At 45.3% G+C, this 25,445-nt stretch overlaps 1 protein-coding gene across 1 annotated transcript; it reads right to left on the reverse strand.

The window, feature by feature from the left end:
• Positions 1-22,587: 22,587 nt before the first annotated feature.
• Positions 22,588-23,508, reverse strand: LOC141043036 (uncharacterized). The gene has a single exon (XM_073511953.1). The coding sequence runs from the start codon at positions 23,506-23,508 to the stop codon at positions 22,588-22,590; it is 921 nt and encodes a 306-aa protein (XP_073368054.1).
• Positions 23,509-25,445: the final 1,937 nt, after the last annotated feature.

Below are 25,445 nucleotides of genomic sequence, written 5' to 3' on the forward strand. Positions count from 1 at the left end.
GAACAGCGTATGTTGTTACGCGGTTCGACCGATAAAGATCTTCGTAGAATACGTAGGAGCCAATATGGGCATCCAGGTTCCGCTATTGGTTATTGACCAGAGAGGTGTCTCGGTCATGTCTACATAGTTCTCGAACCCGTAGGGTCTGCATGCTTAACGTTCGTTGACGATATAGTACTATATGAGTTATGTATGTTGGTAACCGAATGTTGTTTGGAGTCCCGGATGAGATCACGGACATGATGAGGAACTCCGGAATGGTTCGGAGATAAACTTTGATATATGGGATAATAGTGTTTGGTCTCCGGAAGGGTTCCGGAATTCAACGGAAGGGGTTCCGGATGTTTCCCGGAATGTTTGGATACGAGAACACTTTATTTGGGCCAAAGGGGAAAGCCCACAAGGCTTTTGGAAAGTGCAAAAGGAAGTTTTGTGGAGACCAGAGGCTAGACGCCAGGAACCCTGGCGTCTAGGGGGTAGACGCCGGGAACCCTGGCGTATAGCCCTGGAGTCCGAGAAGGACTCTTGCCTTTCGGGCAAAACCGACTTGGAGGAGGCTTTTACTCCAAGTTTCAACCCCAGGGCTCAACATATAAATAGAGGGGTAGGGCTAGCACCAAAGAGACATCAAGAAACACCAAGCCGTGTGCCGGCAACCCTATCCCCTCTAGTTTATCCTCCGTCATAGTTTTCGTAGTGCTTAGGCGAAGCCTTGCGGAGATTGTTCTTCACCAACACCGTCACCACGCGGTCGTGCTGTCGGAACTCATCTACTACTTTGCCCCTCTTGCTGGATCAAGAAGGCGAGGACGTCATCGAGCTGAACGTGTGCTGAACGCGGAGGTGCCATACGTTTGGTACTTGACCGGGATGGATCGTGAAGGTGTACGACTACATCAACCACGTTGATAAACGTTTCCGCTTACGGTCTACAAGGGTACGTAGACAACACTCTCCCCTCTCGTTGTTATGCATCACCATGATCTTGCCTGTGCGTATGATTTTTTTTAAATTACTACGTTCCCCAACAGTGGCATCCGAGCCAGGTTTATGCGTAGATGTTATATGCACGAGTAGAACACAAGTGAGTTGTGGGCGATAATAGTCATACTGCCTACCAGCATGTCATACTTTGATTCGGCGGTATTGTTGGATGAAGCGGCCCAGACCGACATTACGCGCACGCTTACGCGAGACTGGTTCTACCGACGTGCTTCGTACACAGGTGGCTGGCGGGTGTCAGTTTCTCCAATCAAGTGTGGTTACGCCCGGTCCTTGTTGAAGGTTAAAACATCACATACTTGACGAAAAATCGTTGTGGTTTTGATGCGTAGGTAAGAACGGTTCTTGCTCAGCCCGTAGCAGCCACATAAAACTTGCAACAACAAAGTAGGAGATGTCTAACTTGTTTTTGCAGGGCATGTTGGGATGTGATATGGTCAAGACATGATGCTAAATTTTATTGTATGAGATGATCATGTTTTGTAACAGAGTTATTGACAACTTGCAGGAGCCATATGGTTGTCGCTTTATTGTATGCAATGCAATCGGCCTGTAATTGTTTTTACTTTATTACTAAGCGGTAGCGATAGTCGTAGAAACAATAGTTGGCGAGACGACAACGATGCTACGATGGAGATCAAGGTGTCGCGCCGGTGACGATGGTGATCATGACGGTGCTTTGGAGATGGAGATCAAAGGCACAAGATGATGATGGCCATATCATATCACTTATATTGATTGCAAGTGATGTTTATCCTTTATGCATCTTATTTTGCTTTGATTGACGGTAGCATTATAAGATGATCTATCACTAAATTTCAAGGTACAAGTGTTCTCCCTGAGTATGCACCGTTGCGAAAGTTCTTCGTGCTGAGACACCACGTGATGATCGGGTGTGATAGGCTCTACATTCACATACGACGGGTGCAAGCCAGTTTTGCACACGCAGAATACTCGGATTAAACTTGACGAGCCTAGCATATGCAGATATGGCCTCGGAACAATAGAGACCGAAAGGTCGAGCGTGAATCATATAGAAGATATGATCAACATAGTGATGTTCACCATTGAAAACTACTCCATCTCACGTGATGATCGGACATGGTTTAGTTGATTTGGATCACGTGATCATTTAGATGACTAGAGGGGTGTCTATCTAAGTGGGAGTTCTTAAGTAATATGATTAATTGAACTTTAATTTATCATGAACTTAGTCCTGGTAGTATTAGCATATCTATGTTGTAGATCAATAGCTCACGATGTAGCTCCCCTGTTTTATTTTTGATATGTTCCTAGAGAAAACTGAGTTGAAAGATGTGAGTAGCAATGATGCGGATTGGATCCATGATCTGAGGATTATCCTCATTGCTGCACAGAAGAATTATGTCCTTGATGCACCGCTAGGTGACAAACCTATTGCAGGAGTAGATGCAGATGTTATGAACGTTTGACAAAGCTCGGTATGATGACTACGTGATAGTTTAAGTGCACCATGCTTTACGGCTTAGAACCGGGACTTCAAAAACATTTTGAACGACACAGAGCATATAATATTTTCCAAGAGTTGAAATTAGTATTTCATACTCATGCCCGTATCAAGAGGTATGAGACCTTTGACAAGTACTTTGCCTACAAGATGGAGGAGAATAGCTCAGCTGGTGAGCATGTGCTCGGAATGTCTGAGTACTACAATCACTTGAATCAAGTGGGAGTTAATCTTCCAGATAAGATAGTGATTGACAGAGTTCTCTAGTCACTATCACCAAGTTACTAGAACTTCGTGATGAACTATAATATGCAAGGGATAACGGAAATGATTCCCAAGCTCTTCGTGATGCTGAAATCGACGAAGGTAGAAATCAAGAGAAGCATCAAGTGTTGATGGTTGACAAGACCACTAGTTTCAAGAAAAGGGCAAAGGGAAGAAGGGGAAATTCAAGAAGAACAGCAAGCAAGTTGCTACTCAAGTGAAGAAGCCCAAGTCTGGACCTAAGCCTAAGACCAAGTGCTGCAAAGGGACTGGTCACTGGAAGCAGAACTGCCCCAAATATTTGGTGGATAAGAAGGATGGCAAAGTGAACAAAGGTATATTTGATATACATGTTATTGATGTGTACTTTACTAGTGTTTATAGCAACCCCTCGGCATTTGAAACTGATTCAGTTGCTAAGAGTAGTAACTCGAAACGGGAGTTGCAGAATGAACAGAGACTAGTTAAGGGTGAAGTGACGATGTGTGTTGGAAGTGATTCCAAGATTGATATGATCATCATCGCACACTCCCTATACTTTCGGTATTAGTGTTGAACCTAAATAAATGTTATTTGGTGTTTGCGTTGAGCATGACTATGATTTGATCATGTTTATTTCATTACGGTTATTCATTTAAGTCAGAGAATAATTGTTGTTCTGTTTACATGAATAAAACCTTCGATGGTCATACACCCAATGAAAGTAGTTTGTTGGATCTCGATCGTAGTGATGCACATATTCATAATATTGAAGCCAAAAGATGCAAAGTTAATAATGATAGTGCAACTTAGTTGTGGCATTGCCGTTTAGGTCATATCGGTGCGCATGAAGAAACTCCATGCTGATGGGCTTTTGGAATCACTTGATTATGAATCACTTGGTACTTGCGAACCGTGCCTCATGGGCAAGATGACTAAAACTCCGTTCTCCGGAACAATGGAACGAGCTACTGACTTATTGGAAATAATACATACCGATGTATGTGATCCAATGAGTATTGAGGCGCGTGGCGGGTATCGTTATTTTCTTACCTTCACAGATGATTTGAGCAGATATGGTTATATCTAGTTAATGAAGCATAAGTCTGAAACATTTGAAAAGTTCAAAGAATTTCAGAGTGAAGTGGAGAATCATCATAACAAGAAAATAAAGTTTCTACGATCTGATCGTGGAGGTGAATATTTGAGTTACGAGTTTGGCCTTCAGTTAAAACAATGTGAAATAGTTTCACTACTCATGCCACCTGGAACACCACAGTGTAATGGTGTGTCTGAACGTCGTAACCGTACTTTATTAGATATGGTGCGATCTATGATGTCTCTTACCGATCTACCACTATCGTTTTGGGGTTATGCATTAGAGACAGCTACATTCACGTTAAATAGGGCACCATCTAAATCCGTGGAGATGACACTGTATGTACTGTGGTTTGGCGAGAAACCTAAGCTGTCGTTTCTTAAAGTTTGGGACTGCGATGCTTATGTGAAAAAGTTTCAACATGATAAGCTCGAACTCAAATCGGAGAAGTAAATCTTCATAGGATACCCAAAAAGAAACTATTGGGTACACCTTCTATCACAGATCCGAAGGCAAGATCTTTGTTGCTAAGAATGGATCCTTTCTAGAGAAGGAGTTTTTCTCGAAAGAAGTGCGTGGGAGGAAAGTAGAACTTGATGAGGTAATTGTACCTTCTCACGAATTGGAAAATAGTTCATCACAGAAATCAGTTGCAGTGATGCCTACACCAATTAGTGAGGAAGATTAATGATGATGATCATGAAACTTCATATCAAGTTACTACCGAACCTCGTAGGTCAACCAGAGTACGGTCCGCACCAGAGTGGTACGGTAATCCTATTCTGGAGGTCATGTTACTTGACCATGACGAACCTACGAACTATGAGGAAGCGATGATTAGCCCAGATTCTGCAAAATGGTTTAAGGCCATGAAATCTGAGATGGGATTCATGTATGGGAACAAAGTATTGACTTTGGTTGACTTGCCCGATGATCGGCAAGCCATTGAGAATAAATGGATCTTCAAGAGGAAGACGGACACTGATGGTAGTGTTACTATCTACAAAGCTTGACTTGTCGCAAAAGTTTTCGACAAGTTCAAGGTGTTGACCATGATGAGATTTTCTCACTCGTAGCGATGCTTAAGTCTGTCCGAATCATGTTAGCAATTGCCGCATTTTATGAAATCTGGCAAATGGATAACAAAACTGCATTCCTTAATGGATTTATTAAAGTAGAGTTGTATATGATGCAACCAGAAGGTTTTGTCAATCCTAAAGGTGCTAACAAAATGTGCAAGCTCCAGCGATCCATTTATGGACTGGTGCAAGCATCTCGGAGTTGGAATATATGCTTTGATAAGTTGATTAAACCATATAGTTTTATACAGACTTGCGGTGGAGCCTGTATTTACAAGAAAGTGAGTGGGAGCACTACAGCCTTTCTGATAAGTATATGTGTGTGACATATTGTTGATCGGAAATGATGTAGAATTTTCTGGAAAGCATAAAGGAGTGTTTGAAAGGAGTTTTTCAAAGAAAGACCTTGGTGAAGCTGCTTACATATTGAGCATCAAGATCTATAGAGATAGATCAAGACGCTTGATAAGTTTTCTCAATGAGTACATACCTTGACAAGATTTTGAAGTAGTTCAAAATGGAACAGTCAAAGAAGGAGTTCTTGCCTGTGTTGCTAGGTATGAAGTTGAGTAAGACTCAAAGCCCGACCACGACAGAAGATAGAGAGAGAATGAAAGTCATTCCATATGCCTCGGCCATAGGTTCTATAAAGTATGCCATGTTGTGTACCAGACCTATTGTATACCCTGCCCTGAGTTTGGCAAGGGAGTACAATAGTGATCTAGGAGTAGATCACTGGACATTGGTCACAAATTATCCTTAGAGGACTAAGGAAATATTTCTCGGCTATGGAGGTGATAAAGAGTTCGTTGTAAAGAGTTACGTCGATGCAAGCTTTGACACCGATCTGGATGACTCTGAGTCTCGATCTGGATACATATTGAAAGTGGGAGCAATTAGCTAGAGTAGCTCCATGCAGAGCATTGTAGACATAGAAATTTGCAAAATACTTACGGATCTGAATGTGGCAGACCCGTAGACTAAAACTTCTCTCACAAGCAAAACATGATCACACCTTATTACTCTTGGGTGTTAATCACATTAACGATGTGAAATAGATTATTGACTCTGGTAAACCCTTTGAGTGTTTGTCACATGACGATGTGAATCACATAATGATGTGAACTATTGGTGTTAAATCACATGGCGATGTGAACTAGATTATTGACTCTAGTGCAAGTGGGAGACTGAAGGTAATATGCCCTAGAGGCAATAATAAAGTTATTATTTACTTCCTCACATCATGATAAATGTTTATTATTCATGCTAGAATTGTATTAAACGGAAACTTAGTACATGTGTGAATACATAGACAAACAGAGTGTCACTAGTATGCCTCTACTTGACTAGCTCATTGAATCAAAGATGGTTAAGTTTCCTAGCCATAGACATGAGTTGTCATTTGATTAATGGGATCACATCATTAGAGAATGATGTGATTGACTTGACCCATTCCGTTAGCTTAGCATTTGACCGTTTAGTATGTTGCTATTGCTTTCTTCATGGCTTATACATGTTCCTATGACTATGAGATTATGCAACTCCCAAATACCGGAGGAACACTTTGTGTTCTATGAAACGTCACAACGTAACTGGGTGATCATAAAGATGCTCTACTGTGTCTCCGACGGTGTTTGTTGAGTTGGCATAGATCGAGATTAGGATTTGTCACTCCGATTGTCGGAGAGGTATCTCTGGGCCCTCTCGGTAATGCACATCACTATAAGCCTTGTAAGCAATGTGACTAATGAGTTAGTTGCGGGATGATGCATTACGGAACGAGTAAAGAGACTTGCCGGTAACGAGATTGAACTAGGTATTGAGATACCGACGATCGAATCTCGGGCAAGTAACATACCGATGACAAAGGGAACAACGTATGTTGTTATGCGGTTCGACAGATAAAGATCTTCGTAGAATACGTAGGAGCCAATATGGGCATCCAGGTTCTGCTATTGGTTATGGACCAGAGAGGTGTCTCGGTCATGTCTACATAGTTCTCGAACCCGTAGGGTCCGCACGCTTAACGTTCGTTGACGATATAGTACTATATGAGTTATGTATGTTGGTAACCGAATGTTGTTCGGAGTCCCGGATGAGATCACGGACATGACGAGGAACTCCGGAATGGTCCGGGGATAAAGTTTGATATATGGGATAATAGTGTTTGGTCTTCGGAAGGGTTCCGGAATTCACCGGAAGGGGTTCCGGATGTTTCCCGAAATGTTTGGATACGAGAACACTTTATTAGGGCCAAAGGGGAAAGCCCACGAGCCTTTTGGAAAGTGCAAAAGGAAGTTTTGCGGAGACCAGAGGCTAAACGCCAGGAACCCTGGCGTCTAGGGGGTAGACGCTGGGAAGCCTGGCGTCTAGCCGTGGAGTCCGAGAAGGACTCTTGCCTTTCGGGCAAAACCGACTTGGAGGAGGATATTACTCCAAGTTTCAACCCCAGTGCTCAACATATAAATAGAGGGGCAGGGCTAGCACCAAAGAGACATCAAGAAACACCAAGCCGTGTGTCGGCAACCCCGTCCCCTCTAGTTTATCCTCCGTCATAGTTTTCGTAGTGCTTAGGCGAAGCCCTGCGGAGATTGTTCTTCACCAACACCGTCACCACGCCGTCGTGCTGTCGGAACTCATCTAATACTTCGCCCCTCTTTCTGGATCAAGAAGGCGAGGACGTCATCGAGCTGAACGTGTGCTGAACGCGGAGGTGTCGTACGTTCGGTACTTGATCGACACAGATCGTGAAGGTGTACGATTACATCAACCGCATTGATAAACTCTTCCGCTTACGGTCTACGAGGGTACGTAGACAACACTCTCCCCTCTCGTTGCTATGCATCACCATGATCTTGCGTGTGCGTAGGAATTTTTTTGAAATTACTACGTTCCCCAACAATTATTGCCTCTAGGGCATATTTCCTTCAGCATTCGCCCAGCTCGCGCACAAGCAATTAGTACCGGGGCTCGTCCTCGTGGTGCACCATAGAGAGCTGCACGGCGACGCCCCGTGTCCCCTGAGACAGCGAGGCGATCGACAGCGAAATCGACTGCTGTGAGGTAGTGAGCGCGTCCTCCTCGGGGGTCACTGCTAGAGCGCCCAGCTGCTAGCACCACTCCTTCGTGCCATGGCCACTGCTCGCAGGAGGCCACAACCACCCCATGGGCTTGGTGGCCGAGCACACGATGGCATCGGCGCTAGGCCACTAGGACCATTCCCGAGCCCCGTTCCCCCCCTATGCGAGCTCCGCCCCTTCTTGGGGGCCCTCCCGCTCAGGCAATTCGACCGCAACCTCCTCCTTCATCGTCTCCGACGAGGTAAACCACCATGGCCACCGACGGCCACGCCAGGCTCCTAGAGCTCCTTTCCTCAATTCCCTGTGCTTGTTGCCTCCTCTTCTTCCACCCTCTAGCTCGTTGCTATCCTCAATTGCAGGGGAGAATCCCCACCGGCGAGCCCCGCTTCTCCCTTTCCGCCGGGGCGGCCGCGAGCATCCCAGTGCCTTGGGTGCCTCGGCTGGGACGAGCTTGCGGAGGATGGAGCAGTCTCGGGATCCATCGCCCACAAACTCGGTGACACAGGCTCGAACACGTCCCTGCCGTCGTCGGCGCCCCTGGACGCAGTGACTTCATGCCAAGTCCCACCGTAACTTAGCCCCCTCTATCAGCCATTCATTGAATATCCGATGTACCAGATTGACCCATATTCCAAATGAAATGTTTTAAAGTGCTCGGAAAATAATTGAAAAAAAATCCAATAAATCATAAATGTTTCATTTGTATTATGTGAAAATTTCAATCCATTTGGACGTGTCGTTTGTAAAGAAACATCTTCTATTTATTTAAGCTCAAAAGGATATTTGATCACATAAACATACATCCAAATGGGTTGAAACTTTCCCAGAATATAAAACAAAACACTTATGATTTATTGGATACTAGTAAGATGCTCGTACTATGCTACGGAACCACATGAATGTAGAGCCAAAAGTAATTTAACTCCATCTGATTATTAAAGAAATCAATCAAGACCTTCTTAAGTCACAAAAGAAGCAACTTGGTGTTCCTTTTCTTATCACATGTACTCTCTCCGTTCCTAAATATAAGTCTTTTTAGATATTCCAATATGAACTACACGCAAAATGAGTGAATCTACACTCTAAAATACATCTATATACATCTGTATGTAATCCATATTGGAATCTCTAAAAAGACTTATATTTAGGAACGGAGAGAGTATGAATGAACATTTCTACTAATGCTAATATACACATCATTTTTCTTATCACATCATCATTTTAATCTTTGTACTATGTTTCTAATGTCGAAGTTTATAACTGTAGTACGTTCTAATCAACACTTGAGATCTCCCAGCATGTTATCGTATCGCATTTAAAATGGTATGAACCATTGACAACATTCTTAAAAATACACACATATAGATTTGAGAGGACTTGAAAGCGGAGGTTGATGGCATTTTCAACGCTGGGTTGCAGTGCTCGCTTGGAAACGGTACTAATCTCAGGTTCTGGACTGACCAGTGGATCAATGGCACCAGCCTACGACAACTAGCTCCATCCCTTTTCAAGTTTGTCCGGCCAGCTGCCATGCAAAGACTAGTTGCGGACGCCCGCCTAATGGGTTTTGGATCAACGACCTCCGTGGGAACCTAGACATACATGCCATTGCGGATGTTCTCAGAATCTGGCCACTAATCTCCAACGAGAGCTTGTCAGAGCTGCCAGATGTGTTCCGCTGGAGGCAAACACCGGATGGGATATTCTCAGCTAGCAGTGCTTATCATCTCTTCTTCTTAGGCCGGGAATTCCTCCCTGCTGCGGCTGAACTGTGGACGTCGTGGGCACCATTGGACATAAAGATCTTCGTCTAGCTTGTGCTTCATGGTCGGCTTTGAACTGCGGATCGCCTTGCTAGGCGGCAACTAGAGCATCCGGAATGTTGCATGCTCTGTGCACAGGAGGACGAGAATCTGAACCATATGCTGCTTGGTTGCTCTTTTGCAAGGGAAGTCTGGTACAACATTCTACTACCATGGCGACTACACAGGAGAACGCCAACCCTAGCCGACAACATCAAGGATTGGTGGCCTACGCTAAGTAATGCAGTTCCCAGTAGAAACCGCGGGAGAATAAACTCCATGGTATGCCTTGTGCTCCGCTTCATCTGGCTAGAGCGCAATAGACGTGTGTTCGATAAAATTGCACTCATGCCGCATGCAGTGGTCCATAGTATCCAAGAAGAATTCCAAATGTGGATTAGAGACAAGATAGGTGGACTAGCGAGAGGAGTCACGTAGCATGTAATAGGCAGGTTCTTGTGGACTGCGCTGCTCTTACGCTGATGTAACCATCTTGTAAACGATCTCCCTCTTTCTTAAATGAAAAAGAGCGCACTACTCTTGCGTGTGCTTGAAAACAAAACATAAGCCAAGCTATAGCCTACCAAATGTGATGTTTGAATGTATTTAGAAGAACTTGAGGATGGGTTGATTAGATAATATGTGGGGTTTTGTGAACATATCAAAGATTTAGTGTCCAGCATGATATTTCACATCATTTGCCATCCTATGTTGCATGGGAAGATTGATAAAAATATGCAACAAGAAAAAGAAACAAACGTTGAGCACTTTAATGAGGACCATCATGGATGCCTTGAGCACGGTGCATTTGAGTGTGGTCGTGCTCAAGGCATCCATGATGGCCCTCATGGCTGCCGTCGTGGCCATGATCGTCGTGAGTAAGAAACAATACTCCATGCTTCCTGAGGAGCAATGAAAGGCTATATGGCTATCAAAGGAGCTAGAGTGTGACCTCCATGCAATGCTTGCACCGACCATAGCGGCCAAGGCCGATGTGCAGCATGACCTAGATCGGCTGCTCACGCTCGAAGTGGCCTACATACTGTCTCTGCTCCCCAACGTCGTTGAGCGTACACATTGGTTTTTTTTTTGAGGGATGCCTACACATTGGCGGTCCTGCTCCCTGATGTTGTCAATCCTGAGCAGTCCCCATCCAGGACGCACTGGTCATTGTCATGGACTAGCCGGGCAGGCTTTTGGGCTCCCTCCAACTAGGCCCGGAGGATAAGAGGCCTATAGCCGGGCCGGCAATGTAGGCCTGAAGCATAACCAAGTCAAAACGGTTTTGGCCCGGTTCAGTTTCAAGGCTCTCCTAAACCAAACGCATCTATTGTTTTAGGGAATAGCCCAACCCGTTTAAGTGAGAGGAGGGAATTAAGAAATTTCGGGAATTAATAAGAGCAGCCCAGTTATATGTTGGCTAAAGAGTAAAGCCCAACAGCGTACGCTCAACTCAAAGAAAACGCAATGTACGCTCGCATGAATCCATCCACGGCGCCGCCGTTGCTAGCGCACGCCATGTACTTATCGTGTATCCATCCACCGTGCCTTGGTCATCCTCTCCCCGGCGACGCCGTCCCCTCCTCTGCCCCTTGCCGTGCACTGCGGCTGCACACCCCAGACCCGCCGCGCCAACGCCGGAGGCAGGCTGTAATGCCCAGGAGGAGATCGCGATCTAGAATTGGGGATGAGGAAAGGAGAACAGAGTAGGTGAGGACTTGGAGAAGGGGAAAGGAAATCGTTCAATCACTCGCTGCCATTTCCTCTGGTGAGTCGTACATAAGTAGCTGCCCCACTGAGCCACCCTTACAAGGCCTGCGGCCCAACCAACTCAACTCAACACACGCACTCAACCCATAAGTCTACACATCGATGTTGCATGTTCAGTTAAGCAGTTAACTGAACTGCACTTGGTCAGTCCGCTGCAGATGCATTAGCAGCATCTGCAGGCGTGACATTGCCTCCCTCTTGCGATGCAGCCTCTTCCCGGATGCAAGCTTATGGGTACCGATGGCGAAGGACGTCGTAGTCTTCCCAGGTTGTGGCCGATGGTGGCATGTTTGCCCATTGAACTTGTAGTTGCACCACAGGGGCATCCCCTTTCTTCATCATGCGCCATTGCAGAAATGCCACTGGTTCAGTTTGCTCACCGGCAAGGTCCGGTACTCGTGGTAGTTCAGAGAACACCGGAGTATAGTCTGGGGTAAACGGCTTCAATTGAGAGACGTGGAATACTGGATGGATGTTGTTGTCTTGTGGGAGTTGCAGTCGATACGCCGGCGTGCCAATGTGTTCTGTCACCAGGAAGGGGCCGAAGAACTTGTAGGCGAGCTTCTTGCAGGGGCGATTGGCAACAGAGGATTGTGCATATGGCTGCAGCTTGAGAAGGACTTGTTCGCCGACGTCGAAAGCTCGTTCTGCTCGGTGTCGATCAGCTTGTTTCTTGAAGCGAGCTTGAGCACGCGCCAGCTGCGCGCGCAGCAGGTCTGTGTGCGCAGCCTAGTCCAGATCGCCTGACGCCGCGTCACTGGGTAGCGCGGCGCTCAGGTGTGGTAAACCCCCCAGGTTGGGCTCTCTGTCGTACAATGCCTTGAAGGGAGAGCAATTCAGGGAGGTGTGATGTGCAGAATTGTACCAGAACTCCGCCGCCGGTAGCCACTTGCACCATTGCCGCAGTGTGTCGTGGACCGCACATCGCAGGTACATCTCCAAGCACTGATTGACGCGCTCGGTTTGGCCGTCCGTCTGTGGGTGGTACGCGGTGGAGTAGAGTAGTTTGGTTCCTGCGGCGGCGAGCAATTCGCGCCACATGGCACCCGTGAAGATCTTGTCGCGGTCGGAGACGATCGAATGAGGAACATCGTGAAGCTTGATGATGTTCTCCCAGAAGGCGCGAGCAACTTGGACGGCAGTGAAGGGATGACGAAGCGGCATGAAGTGGGCGTACTTGGTAAGCCGGTCGACGACAACCATGATTGCATCGGAGGCCTCAGATTTCGGCAGCCCCTCCACGAAATCCATGGTCAGCTCCTGCCATGGTTCCATGGGGATTGGAAGGGGTTGGAGCTTGCCGGCAGGGTGCGTGTGCTCGTGCTTGGCGTGTTGGCACACGGCGCACTGCCGGACAAAATCTTCCACGACACGCTTCAGCCCGGGCCAGGCGAACAGCTTGCGGACGCGGTGGTAGGTGGCCGTGGCACCGGAGTGACCACCCACGGCACTGTGATGGAGGGCGACGATGAGCTTGGTCTGCAACATGGAGTTGGCGCCAATCCAGAGCCGGCCGCGCTGCCTGATGACGTCGTTCTGTAATGTGTGCCCTTGGTCATCGGCGGCGGTGACCGCGAGCTTGGCCAGCAGCTCTTGCGAGTCGGGATCAGTTTCGTATGAGTTAGCCACCTCCTGTAGCCATTGGGGTTGACACGGAGAGAGAGCATCGAGCGCGAGCAGATGGCCGACGCGGGACAACGCGTCCGCTGCACCATTGTCGACGCCCTTCTTGTAGCGGAAGGAGAACTGCAGACCCACCAGCTTGGACATGGCTTTCCGCTGGAGGTCCGTAGCAAGCTGCTGATCTGTAAGCGCACACAGGCTCTTGTGGTCGGTGACGATCTCGAACGGGGCGCGTTGCAAGTACGGCCGCCACTTGTCGATCGCCATCATCACTGCCAAGAATTCCTTCTCGTATGTAGAAAGCTTCTGATTCTTGATGCCAAAGGCCTTGCTGAGGTAGGCGACCGGATGGCCGTCCTGTGTGAGCACCGCCCCCACGCCGGTGTCGCACGCATCGGTCTCGATGGCGAACGTCTTGGCGAAGTCGGGGAGCGCAAGCACCGGCGTGCTCACCATGGCTTGCTTCAGCATCTCGAATGCCTGCTGATACGTCTCCAACGTATCTATACTTTTTGATTGTTCCATGCTATTATATTATCTGTTTTGGATGTTTAATGGGCTTTATCATACACTTTTATATTATTTTTGGGATTAACCTATTAACCGGAGGCCCAGCCCAAATTGTTGTTTTTTGCCTATTTCAGTGTTTCGCAGAAAAAGAATATCAAACGGAGTCCAAACGGAATGAAACCTTCGGGAACGTGATTTTCGGAACAAACGTGATCCAGAGGACTTGGAGTGGACGTCAAGAAAGAAACGAGGAGGCCACGAGGCAGGGAGGCGCGCCTGCCCCCCTGGGCGCGCCCCCACCCTCGTGGGCCCCTCGTAGCTCCACCGACCTACTTCTTCCTCCTATATATACCTACGTACCCCGAAAACATCCAGGAGCACCACGAAACCCTATTTCCACCGCCGCAACCTTCTGTACCCGTGAGATCCCATCTTGGGGCCTTTTCCGGCGCTCCGCCGGATGGGGCATTGATCACGGAGGGCTTCTACATCAACACCATAGCCTCTCCGATGATGTGTGAGTAGTTTACCTCAGACCTTCGGGTCCATAGTTATTAGCTAGATGGCTTCTTCTCTCTCTTTGGATCTCAATACAAAGTTCTCCTCGATCTTCTTGGAGATCTATTCGATGTAATCTTCTTTTGCGGTGTGTTTGTCGAGATCCGATGAATTGTGGGTTTATGATCAAGATTATCTATGAACAATATTTGAATCTTCTCTGAATTCTTTTATGTATGATTGGTTATCTTTGCAAGTCTCTTCGAATTATCAGTTTGGTTTGGCCTACTAGATTGATCTTTCTTGCAATGGGAGAAGTGCTTAGCTTTGGGTTCAATCTTGCGGTGCTCGATCCCAGTGATAGTAGGGGAAACAACACGTATTGTATTGTTGCCATCGAGGATAAAAAGATGGGGTTTATATCATATTGCATGAGTTTATCCCTCTACATCATGTCATCTTTCTTAATGCATTACTCCGTTCTTATGAACTTAATACTCTAGATGCACGCTGGATAGCGGTCGATGTGTGGAGTAATAGTAGTAGATGCACCCAGGAGTCGGTCTACTTGTCACGGACGTGATGCCTATATACATGATCATGCCTAAATATTCGCATAACTATGCTCAATTCTATCAATTGCTCGACAGTAATTTGTTCACCCACCGTAATACTTATGCTATCTTGAGAGAAGCCACTAGTGAAACCTATGGCCCCCGGGTCTATCTTCCATCATATTAATCTCCTATTTACCTAGCTATTTCGGGTGCCGTTTATTTTGCTTTCTTTACTTTTAGTCTTTATCATAAAAATACCAAAAATATTATCTTATCATCTCTATCAGATCTCACTTTTGCAAGTGGCCGAGAAGGGATTGACAACCCCTTTATTGCGTTGGTTGCAAGGTTCTTATTTGTTTGTGTAGGTACGAGGGACTTGCGTGTGGCCTCCTACTGGATTGATACCTTGGTTCTCAAAAACTTAGGGAAATACTTACGCTACTTTGCTGCATCACCCTTTCCTCTTCAAGGGAAAACCAACGCTGTGCTCAAGAGGTAGCAAGAAGGATTTCTGGTGCCATTGCCGGGGAGTCTACGCACAAGTCAAGACATACCAAGTACCTATCACAAACTCTTATCCCTCGCATTACATTATTTGCCATTTGCCTCTTGTTTTCCTCTCCCCCACTTCACCCTTGCCGTTTTATTCGCCCTCTCTTCCGTTCGCCTCTTTTTCGCTTTCTTCTCGTGTGCTTGTGTGTTGGATTGCTTGATTGTCATGATGGCTCAAGATAATACCAAATTGTGTGACTTCTCCAATACCAACAACAATGATTTTCTTAGTACTCCGATTGCTCCTCTTACCGATGCTGAATCTTGTGAAATTAATGCTGCTTTGTTGAATCTTGTCATGAAAGATCAATTCGCTGGCCTTCCTAGTGAAGATGCCGCTACTCATCTAAATAGCTTTGTTGATTTGTGTGATATGCAAAAGAATAAAGATGTCGACAATGATATCGTTAAATTGAAGCTATTTCAGTTTTCGCTTAGAGATCGTACTAAAACTTGGTTTTCGTCTTTGCCTAAAAATAGTATTGATTCTTGGAATAAGTGCAAAGATGCTTTTATCTCTAAGTATTTTCCTCCCGCTAAGATCATCTCTCTTAGAAACGATATTATGAATTTTAAGCTACTTGATCATGAACATGTTGCACAAGCTTGGGAGAGGATGAAATTAATGATACGTAATTGCCCTACTCATGGTTTGAATTTGTGGATGATTATACAAAAAATTTATGCCGGATTGAATTTTGCTTCTAGAAATCTTTTAGATTCGGCCGCGGGAGGCACTTTTATGGAAATCACTTTAGGAGAGGCTACTAAACTCCTAGATAATATTATGGTTAATTATTCTCAATGGAACACTGAAAGATCTACTAGTAAAAAGGTTCATGCGATTGAAAAAATTAATGTTTTGAGTGGAAAAATGGATGAACTTATGAAATTGTTTGCTAATAAGAGTTTTTATTCGGATCCTAATGATATGCCTTTGTCTACTTTGATTGAGAATAATAATGAATCTATGGATGTGAATTTGGTTGGTAGGAATAATTTTGGTAACAATGCGTATAGAGGAAACTTTAATCCTAGGTCGTTCCCTAGTAATTCCTCTAATAATTATGGTAATTCCTACAACAATTCCTATGGAAATTTTAATAAGATGCCCTGTGAATTTGAGACTAGTGTTAAAGAGTTTATGATTTCTCAAAAGAATTCCAATTACTTGCTTGAAGAAAAATTGCTTAAAGTTGATGAATTGGCTAGGAACGTGGATAGAATTTCTCTTGATGTTGATTCTTTGAAGCTTAGATCTATTCCACCTAAGCATGATATCAATGAGTCTCTCAAAGCCATGAGAATTTCCATTGATGAGTGCAAGGAAAGAACCGCTAGAATGCGTGCTAAGAAAGATTGCTTTGTAAAGGCATGCTCTTCTAATTTTTATGAGAATAAAGATGAAGATCTAAAAGTTATTGATGTATCCCCTATTAAATTTTTGTTTTGCAATATGAATCTTGATAATGATGGGATTGGAGATGAGTCAACTTTAGTTAGAAGGTGTCCCAATAATTCGGAGTTTTTAGATCTTGATGTAATGTAAAAGTGGGATTGAAGAGGTCAAAACTTTATATAGCAATGAACCCACTATTTTGGATTTCAAGGAATTTAACTATGATAATTGCTCTTTAATAGATTGTATTTCCTTGTTGCAATCCGTGCTAAATTCTCCTCATGCTTATAGTCAAAATAAAGCATTTACTAAACATATCGTTGATGCTTTGATGCAATCTTATGAAGAAAAACTTGAGATGGAAGTTTCTATTCCTAGAAAATTTTATGATGAGTGGGAACCTACTATTAAAAATAAAATTAGAGATCATGAATGCTATGCTTTGTGTGATTTGGGTGCTAGTGTTTCCACGATTCTAAAAACTTTGTGTGATTTGCTAGGTTTCCGTGAATTTGATGATTGCTCTTTAAACTTGCACCTTGCAGATTCCACTATCAAAAAACCTATGGGAAGAATTAATGATGTTCTTATTGTAGCAGATAGGAATTATGTGCCCGTAGATTTTATCGTTCTTGATATAGACTGCAATCCTTCATGTCCTATTATTCTTGGTAGACCTTTCCTTAGAACGATTGGTGCAATCATTGATATGAAGGAAGGGAATACTAGATTCCAATTTCCGTTAAGGAAAGTCATGGAACACTTCCCTAGAAAGAATATTAAATTACCTTATCAACCCATTATGAGAGCCACTTATGGTTTGCCTACCAAAGATGGCAACACTTAGATCTATCCTTGTTTTATGCCTAGCTAGGGGCGTTAAACGATAGCGCTTGTTGAGAGGCAACCCAATTTTATTTTATTTTTTGCTTTTTGGTTCTGTTTAGTAATAAGTTTTTGATATAGCCTCTGGTTAGATTCGTTTTTGTGTTTTAATTAGTGTTTGTGCCAAGTAAAACCGTTAGGATAACCTACGGTGATAGTTATTTGATCTTGCTGTAAAAAACAGAAACTTTGCGCGCACGAGATTAGTTTTACTAATTCACAGAAACGTGCTTTTTAGTTGATTCTTTTTGAAGTAGATCAATAAACAAATTATCTAGGACTTCGTAATTTGGTGGAATTTTTTAGGTTCCAGAAGTTTGCGTTTGATACAGATTACTACAGACTGTTCTGTTTTTGACAGATTCTGTTTTTGGTGTGTTGTTTGCTTATTTTGATGAATCTATGGCTAGTAAAAGAGCTTATAAACCATAGAGAAGTTGGAATACAGTAGGTTTAACACCAACATAAATAAAGAATGAGTTCATTACAGCACCTTAAAGTGGTGGTTTGTTTTATTTCGCTAACGGAGCTTATGAGATTTTCTGTTGAGTTTTGTGTTGTGAAGTTTTCAAGTTTTGGGTAAAGATTTGATGGATTATGGAACAAAGAGTGGCAAGAGCCTAAGCTTGGGGATGCCCAAGGCAACCCAAGGTAAAATTCAAGGACAACCAAAAGCCTAAGCTTGGGGATGCCCTGGAAGGCATCCCCTCTTTCGTCTTCGTTTATCGGTAACTTTACTTGGAGCTATATTTTTATTCACCACATGATATGTGTTTTGCTTGGAGCGTCTTGTATGATTTGAGTCTTTGCTTTTTAGTTTACCAAAATCATCCTTGCCGTACACACCTTTTTGAGAGAGACACACATGATTCGGAATTTATTAGAATACTCTATGTGCTTCACTTATATCTTTTGAGCTATATAGTTTTTGCTCTAGTGCTTCACTTATATCTTTTAGAGCACGGTGGTGGTTTTATTTTATAGAAATTATTGATCTCTCATGCTTCACTTATATTATTTTGAGAGTCTTTTAGAACAGCATGGTATTTTGCTTTGGTTGAAATTAGTCCTAAAGTAATACGCATCCAAGATAGGTACAATAAAAACTATCATATAAAGTGCATTGAATACTATGAGAAGTTTGATACTTGATGATTGTTTTGAGATATGGAGATAGTGATATTAAAGTTGTGCTAGTTGAGTAATTATGAAACTGAGAAATACTTGTGTTGAAGTTTGCAAGTCCCGTAGCATGCACGTGTGGTAACCGTTGTGTAACAAATTTGAAACATGAAGTGTTCTTTGAGTGTCACCCTTTGTGTGGAGGTCGGGGGCGCGCGATGGTTAACTCCTACCAACCTCCCCCCTAGGAGCATGCGCGCAGTGCTTGGTTTTGATGACTTGTAGATTTTTGCAATAAGTATGTGAGTTCTTTATGACTAATGTTGAGTCCACGGATTATACACACTCTCACCCTTCCATCATTGCTAGCCTCTTCGGTACCGTGCATTGCCCTTTCTCACATTGAGAGTTGGTGCAAACTTCGCCGGTGCATCCAAACCCCGTGATATGATATGCCCTATCACACATAAACCTCCTTATATCTTATTCAAAACAGCCACCATACCTACCTATCATGGCATTTCCATAGCCATTCCAAGATATATTGCCATGCAACTTTCCACCATTCCGTTTATTATGACGCGCTTCATCATTGTCATATTGCCATGCATGATCATGTAGTTGACATCGTATTTGTGGCAAAGCCACCATCCATATTATTTCATACATGTCACTCTTGATTCATTGCCCATCCCGGTACACCGCCGGAGGCATTCATTTAGAGTCATATCTTGTTCTAGTATCGAGTTGTAATCATTGAGTTGTAAATAAATAGAAGTGTGATGATCATCATTCATAGAGCATTGTCCCTGAAAAAAACATAAAGGCCAAAAAAAAGAAGGCCCAAAAAAGGAAATAAAAAGGGGCAATGCTACTATCCTTTTTCCACACTTGTGCTTCAAAGTAGCACCATGATCTTTATGATAGAGAGTCTCTTGTATTATCACTTTCATATACTAGTGGGAATTTTTCATTAGAGAACTTGGCTTGTATATTCCAACAATGGGCTTCCTCAAATGCCCTAGGTCTTCGTGAGCAAGCAAGTTGGATGCACACCCACTTAGTTTCATTTGTTGAGCTTTCATACATTTATAGCTCTAGTGCATCCGTTGCATGGCAATCCCTACTCCTTACGTTGACATCAATTGATGGGCATCTCCATAGCCCATTGATTAGCCGCGTCAACGTGAGACTTTCTCCTTTTTTGTCTTCTCCACACAAACCCCATCATCATATTCTATTCCACCCATAGTGCTATGTCCATGGCTCACGCTCATGTATTGCGTGAAGGTTGAAAAAGTTTGAAAATTCTTAAGTATGAAACAATTGCTTGGCTGAAACCGAGGTTGTGCACGATTTGAATATTTTGTGTGACGAAGATGGGACATAGCCAAACTATATGATTTTGTAGGGATGAACTTACTTTGGCCATGTTATTTTGAGAAAACATAATTTCTTAGTTAGTATGCTTGAAGTATTATTATTTTTATGTCAATATTAAACTTTTATCTTCAATCTTTCGGATCTGAACATTCATGCCACAATAAAGAAAGTTACATTGAGAAATATGCTAGGTAGCATTCCACATCAAAAATTCTGTTTTTATCATTTACCCACTGGAGGACGAGCAGGAATTAAGCTTGGGGATGCTTGATACGTCTCCAACGTATCTATAATTTTTTATTGTTCCATGCTATTATATTATCTGTTTTGGATGTTTAATGGGCTTTATTATACACTTTTATATTATTTTTGGGACTAACCTATTAACTGGAGGCCCAGCCCAAATTGTTGTTTTTTTGCCTATTTCAGTGTTTCGCAGAAAAAGAATATCAAATGGAGTCCAAACGGAATGAAACCTTCGGGAACGTGATTTTCGGAACAAACATGATCCAGAGGACTTGGAGTGGACGTCAAGAAAGAAACAAGGAGGCCACGAGGCAGGGAGGCGCGCTTGCCCCCCTGGGCGCGCCCCCACCCTCGTGGGCCCCTCGTAGCTCCACCGGCCTACTTCTTCCTCCTATATATACCTACGTACCCCGAAAACATCCAGGAGCACCACGAAACCCTATTTCCACCGCCGCAACCTTCTGTACCCGTGAAATCCCATCTTGGGGCCTTTTCCGGCGCTCCGCCGGAGGGGGCATTGATAACGGAAGGCTTCTACATCAACACCATAGCCTCTCCGATGATGTGTGAGTAGTTTACCTCAGACCTTCGGGTCCATAGTTATTAGCTAGATGGCTTCTTCTCTCTCTTTGGATCTCAATACAAAGTTCTCCTCGATCTTCTTGGAGATCTATTCAATGTAATCTTCTTTTGCGGTGTGTTTGTCGAGATCCGATGAATTGTGGGTTTATGATCAAGATTATCTATGAACAATATTTGAATCTTCTCTGAATTCTTTTATGTATGATTGGTTATCTTTGCAAGTCTCTTCGAATTATCAGTTTGGTTTGGCCTACTAGATTGATCTTTCTTGCAATGGGAGAAGTGCTTAGCTTTGGGTTCAATCTTGCGGTGCTCGATCCCAGTGACAGTAGGGGAAACGACATGTATTGTATTGTTGCCATCGAGGATAAAAAGATGGGGTTTATATCATATTGCATGAGTTTATCCCTCTACATCATGTCATCTTGCTTAATGCATTACTCCGTTCTTATGAACTTAATACTCTAGATGCACGCTGGATAGCGGTCGATGTGTGGAGTAATAGTAGTAGATGCATGCAGGAGTCGGTCTACTTGTCACGGACGTGATGCCTATATACATGATCATGCCTAGATATTCTCATAACTATGCTCAATTCTATCAATTGCTCGACAGTAATTTTTTCACCCATCGTAATACTTATGCTATCTTGAGAGAAGCCACTAGTGAAAACCTATGGCCCCCGGGTCTATCTCCCATCATAATAATCTCCTATTTACCTAGCTATTTCTGGTGCCGTTTATTTTGCTTTCTTTACTTTTAGTCTTTATCATAAAAATACCAAAAATATTATCTTATCATCTCTAACAGATCTCACTTTTGCAAGTGGCCGTGAAGGGGTTGACAACCCCTTTATTGCGTTGGTTGCAAGGTTCTTATTTGTTTGTGTAGGTACGAGGGACTTGCGTGTGGCCTCCTACTGGATTGATACCTTGGTTCTCAAAAACTGAGGGAAATACTTGCTACTTTGCTGCATCACCCTTTCCTCTTCAAGGGAAAACTAACGCTGTGCTCAAGAGGTAGCACCTGCTGGGCCTTGTCATTCCAGATGAATCCTTTCTTCGTTAGGAGCTGGGTAAGCGGCTTCGCGATGATGCCATAGTGAGGTACAAATTTGCGGTAGTAACCAGTCAGGCCGAGGAACCCGCGGAGCTCGGTGGCCGTCATGGGCATGGGCCAGGCCTGCATGGCGCTGGTCTTGGTCATGTCGGTGGCGACTCCGTCCTTGGAGATCACGTGCCCCAAGTACTCGATGCTGGTTTGAGCGAACGAGCATTTTGGATGCCTTGGTGAAAAGCTGGTGTTTGCGGAGCAGTTGTAAGGTGAGCCGCAGGTGCTCCTCATGTTCCTGTAGGTCAGTGCTGAAGACAAGAATATCATCGAGAAATATGATGATGAACTAACAGACGTATCGACCGAATACAGTGTTCATGAGACACTGAAAAGTTGTCGGGGCGTTGCACAGGCCAAATAGCATCACTCTGAAGTGGTAGTGCCCGTGGTGAGTTTTGAAGGCTGTCTTCTCTTCATCCTCCTTGCGCATATGGATCTGATGATATCCATCACGCAGATCAATCTTGGAGAAGTAGGTAGCACCTGCCAGTTCGTCCAGCAACTCGTCCACAACCGGCAATGGAAATTTGTTCTTGACCGTGGCGGTATTCAGTCATCTGAAATCAACACAGCTGCCATCTTTTTTCTTTACCAACAGAACTGGTGTAGCGTACGGGCTCATACTGTGAGTAATGACACCAGTTTTCAGCATGTCTTGCACTTGTTTCTCAATCTCGTCCTTCTGAGCAGGTGAGTAGCAATAGGGCTTGGTCTTGATGGGGACAGTGCCCGGCTCGAGGTGAATACCATGATCATATTGTCGACGAGGTGGTAATGTTGTTGGTTCACCGAACATGTCCTGATACTTCGACAACACTTTCTGAATGTCTGGTGGAACTGGTTCTGCAAGCTCTTTATCTGCCCGCTCAACGGTAACGAGAGCTGCAGTCCAAATATCATTGGCCACTTCCATGCGATGTAGTTCATACGCATCTAATTCAGTAATTGGTGGAAGATCTGAGGTTCTGACGCCCTGGAGATGCACGGTCTTCCCTTCTGTTTGGAATGTGATCGTTTTCCATTGCCAATGGCAGTTCATGGGGCTGTGTGAGGCCAACCAATCCATGCCGAGGACTCCATCATACGCTCCCAGTGGCAGTACTCTGAAATCTGTATGAAAAGTGTGTCCAGGTACTTGACATCCCAGTTGCCGAACGATCTTGTTGCAATGCAAACGCTGCCCATTCGCCACCCGGACTGACACCGGTGGTAAGGCCTCAGTTTTGGCTGACATGCGCTGCACAAAGGAGTCGCTGATGAAACTGTGAGAGCTGCCTGAATCCACTAAAAACAGCATGTATTGATCTCCAACTTGTGCGCGCCGACGAATGGTGGAGGGTGCTTCCTCGCCAGAAACTGCATGTTGCGATATTGCACAACATTCGGGCTCCTGGGCGTCAGGCGGGTCCAAGAGTTGCAGAGAGTGCACTGTATCGTCTGAAAGAATCTCTCCAAAGTCACCCACTTCGATCATCAGTATTTGTCTGGTGCGCTTGCACTGATGCTTGCATGAATATTTGTCTCCACAGCGGAAACAGAGACCGTTGGCTCTTCTGAATTCTTTGAGTTGCCGTTCTTGAGCGTACTCGCCGCCGCCTGTACGAGGTTGAGCGGTTGCGCGAGCCTGCGTAGCTGTTGCAGTTGCTGTTGGTGGTGGTTGCCCCACAGTGACAATGCGGCTGCGCGGTGCCCTTTGTTTTTCCAGTTCTTCCTCTTGAATTCGTGCAAACACAGCAGCTCTGGTAATGCTGGTGGGGGCTTGTAACCTGACGCCCAGCCGTAGTTCATCCTTCAGACCCAGCAGGAACTAAGATATGAAGAATTGTGTGCTCAGGGTTGGATCCAAGGAAAGGATGTGGTACATTGAGGTCTCGAACTGTTGACGGTACTCCTGCACACTGCCGGTCTGACGCAATTGAACTAGGTGGTGCATCTGCGCCTCAAACTCTTCGGGGACGAATTCTGCTTCTACAGCTGCTCGGAATGCAGCCCATGACATAGCAGGGTGTGTCTGTCGATACGCCTGCAGCCACATCGCTGCGATCCCATCCATGTACAGGCCTGCTGTTGTGACCCAATCGTGTTGTGGCACTTGGTAGAGCTCGAAGTAGGAGGTGCATCGCTCGAGCCAGATGTGTGGCGCGTCACCGTCGAAGCGGGGGAAGTCGTGCTTGGGCAGCTTGGTGTAGTGATCGACCCCCCGATGTTGCTCGTACGCGGTTGGCGGGTTCAGGAGCAGAAGCGGCGGCCCGTGGTTGACGAGCCTGGCAAACGAAAGCTGCGCGGCGCCCTCTGTGTACAGCGGCGGGGGTGGTGGAGGACGAGTCGTTGGTGGAGGAGGGGGCGGCGCTGACATGGAGGAGCCCGAGGACGGCGTCGTACTAGGCGCGGATGTGCCGGGGTCGATCGGCGGAGGGGACTTGCGGGCCTCGTCCACATCTCCTTACGTCAGATCTATCTGTTTGGCCAGATGCTTGAGCTCATTGGAGACTTGGTCGTTGTAGGCGACCTGGGCTTGGCGACGCTCGTCGGCCATCTTCTGGTTGGCGTCGAGGCGGCGGATGACAGACTCGAGAAGGGTATGAAGCTTGTCCATCGTCTCCGTCATCGCGTCCAGCACGCGGCGTGTCTGGGCGGAGGGTTTGGACGGCGCCGTGGTCGCGCTCCGAATCGAAGCGAACCCCGAGTAGGATTTTGAGCTCGCTCGCCGGAGCGGCTCGCACCTAGCTCGGTGGACGTTACCGCTCGATCTGGAGAATTAGCGAGCAGCGGCGGCCCGATCGGAGAAAAATTACTAGTGGATTTGTGGAGGCTCTGATTACCACTGTAATGCCCAGGAGGAGATCGCGATCTAGAATTGGGGATCAGGAAAGAAGAACAGAGTAGGTGAGGACATGGAGAAGGGGAAAGGAAATCGTTCAATCACTCGCTGCCATTTCCTCTGGTGAGTCGTACATAAGTAGCTGCCCCACTGGGCCACCCTTATAAAGCCCGCGGCCCAACCAACTCAACTCAACCCAACACACGCACTCGACCCATAAGTCTACACATCGATGTTGCATGTTCAGTTAAGCAGTTAACTAAACTGCACTTGGTCAGTCCGCTGTAGATGCATTAGCAGCATCTGCAGGCATGACACAGGCCACACCACCACGCCGCCCTGGCCGAGCGCATGCACGTACGCCGCTTCCCGCACCACCAATCTCTATGCAGTCGTTCGCCTAGCGCATGCACGCGCGGTCACCAAGCTCTCATGCAGCTCGTGGTTGTGGTCTCCACGCTGTCGACTGAGGCCGCCGCCGTGATGCTTCTGTTGGGGATCGTAGCAGAATTTTAAAATTTTCTACGCATCACCAAGATCCATCTATGGAGTTTACTAGCAACGAAGGGAAAGGAGTGCATCTACATACC

This window comes from Aegilops tauschii, chromosome 3 (genome assembly GCF_002575655.3).
Source record: "Aegilops tauschii subsp. strangulata cultivar AL8/78 chromosome 3, Aet v6.0, whole genome shotgun sequence".
NCBI lineage: Eukaryota > Viridiplantae > Streptophyta > Magnoliopsida > Poales > Poaceae > Aegilops > Aegilops tauschii.

Excerpts from the sequence above, each read along its gene's own strand:
- LOC141043036 (XM_073511953.1), bottom strand. The coding sequence starts at position 23,508 with ATGATCGAAGTGGGTGACTTTGGAGAGATTCTTTCAGACGATACAGTG.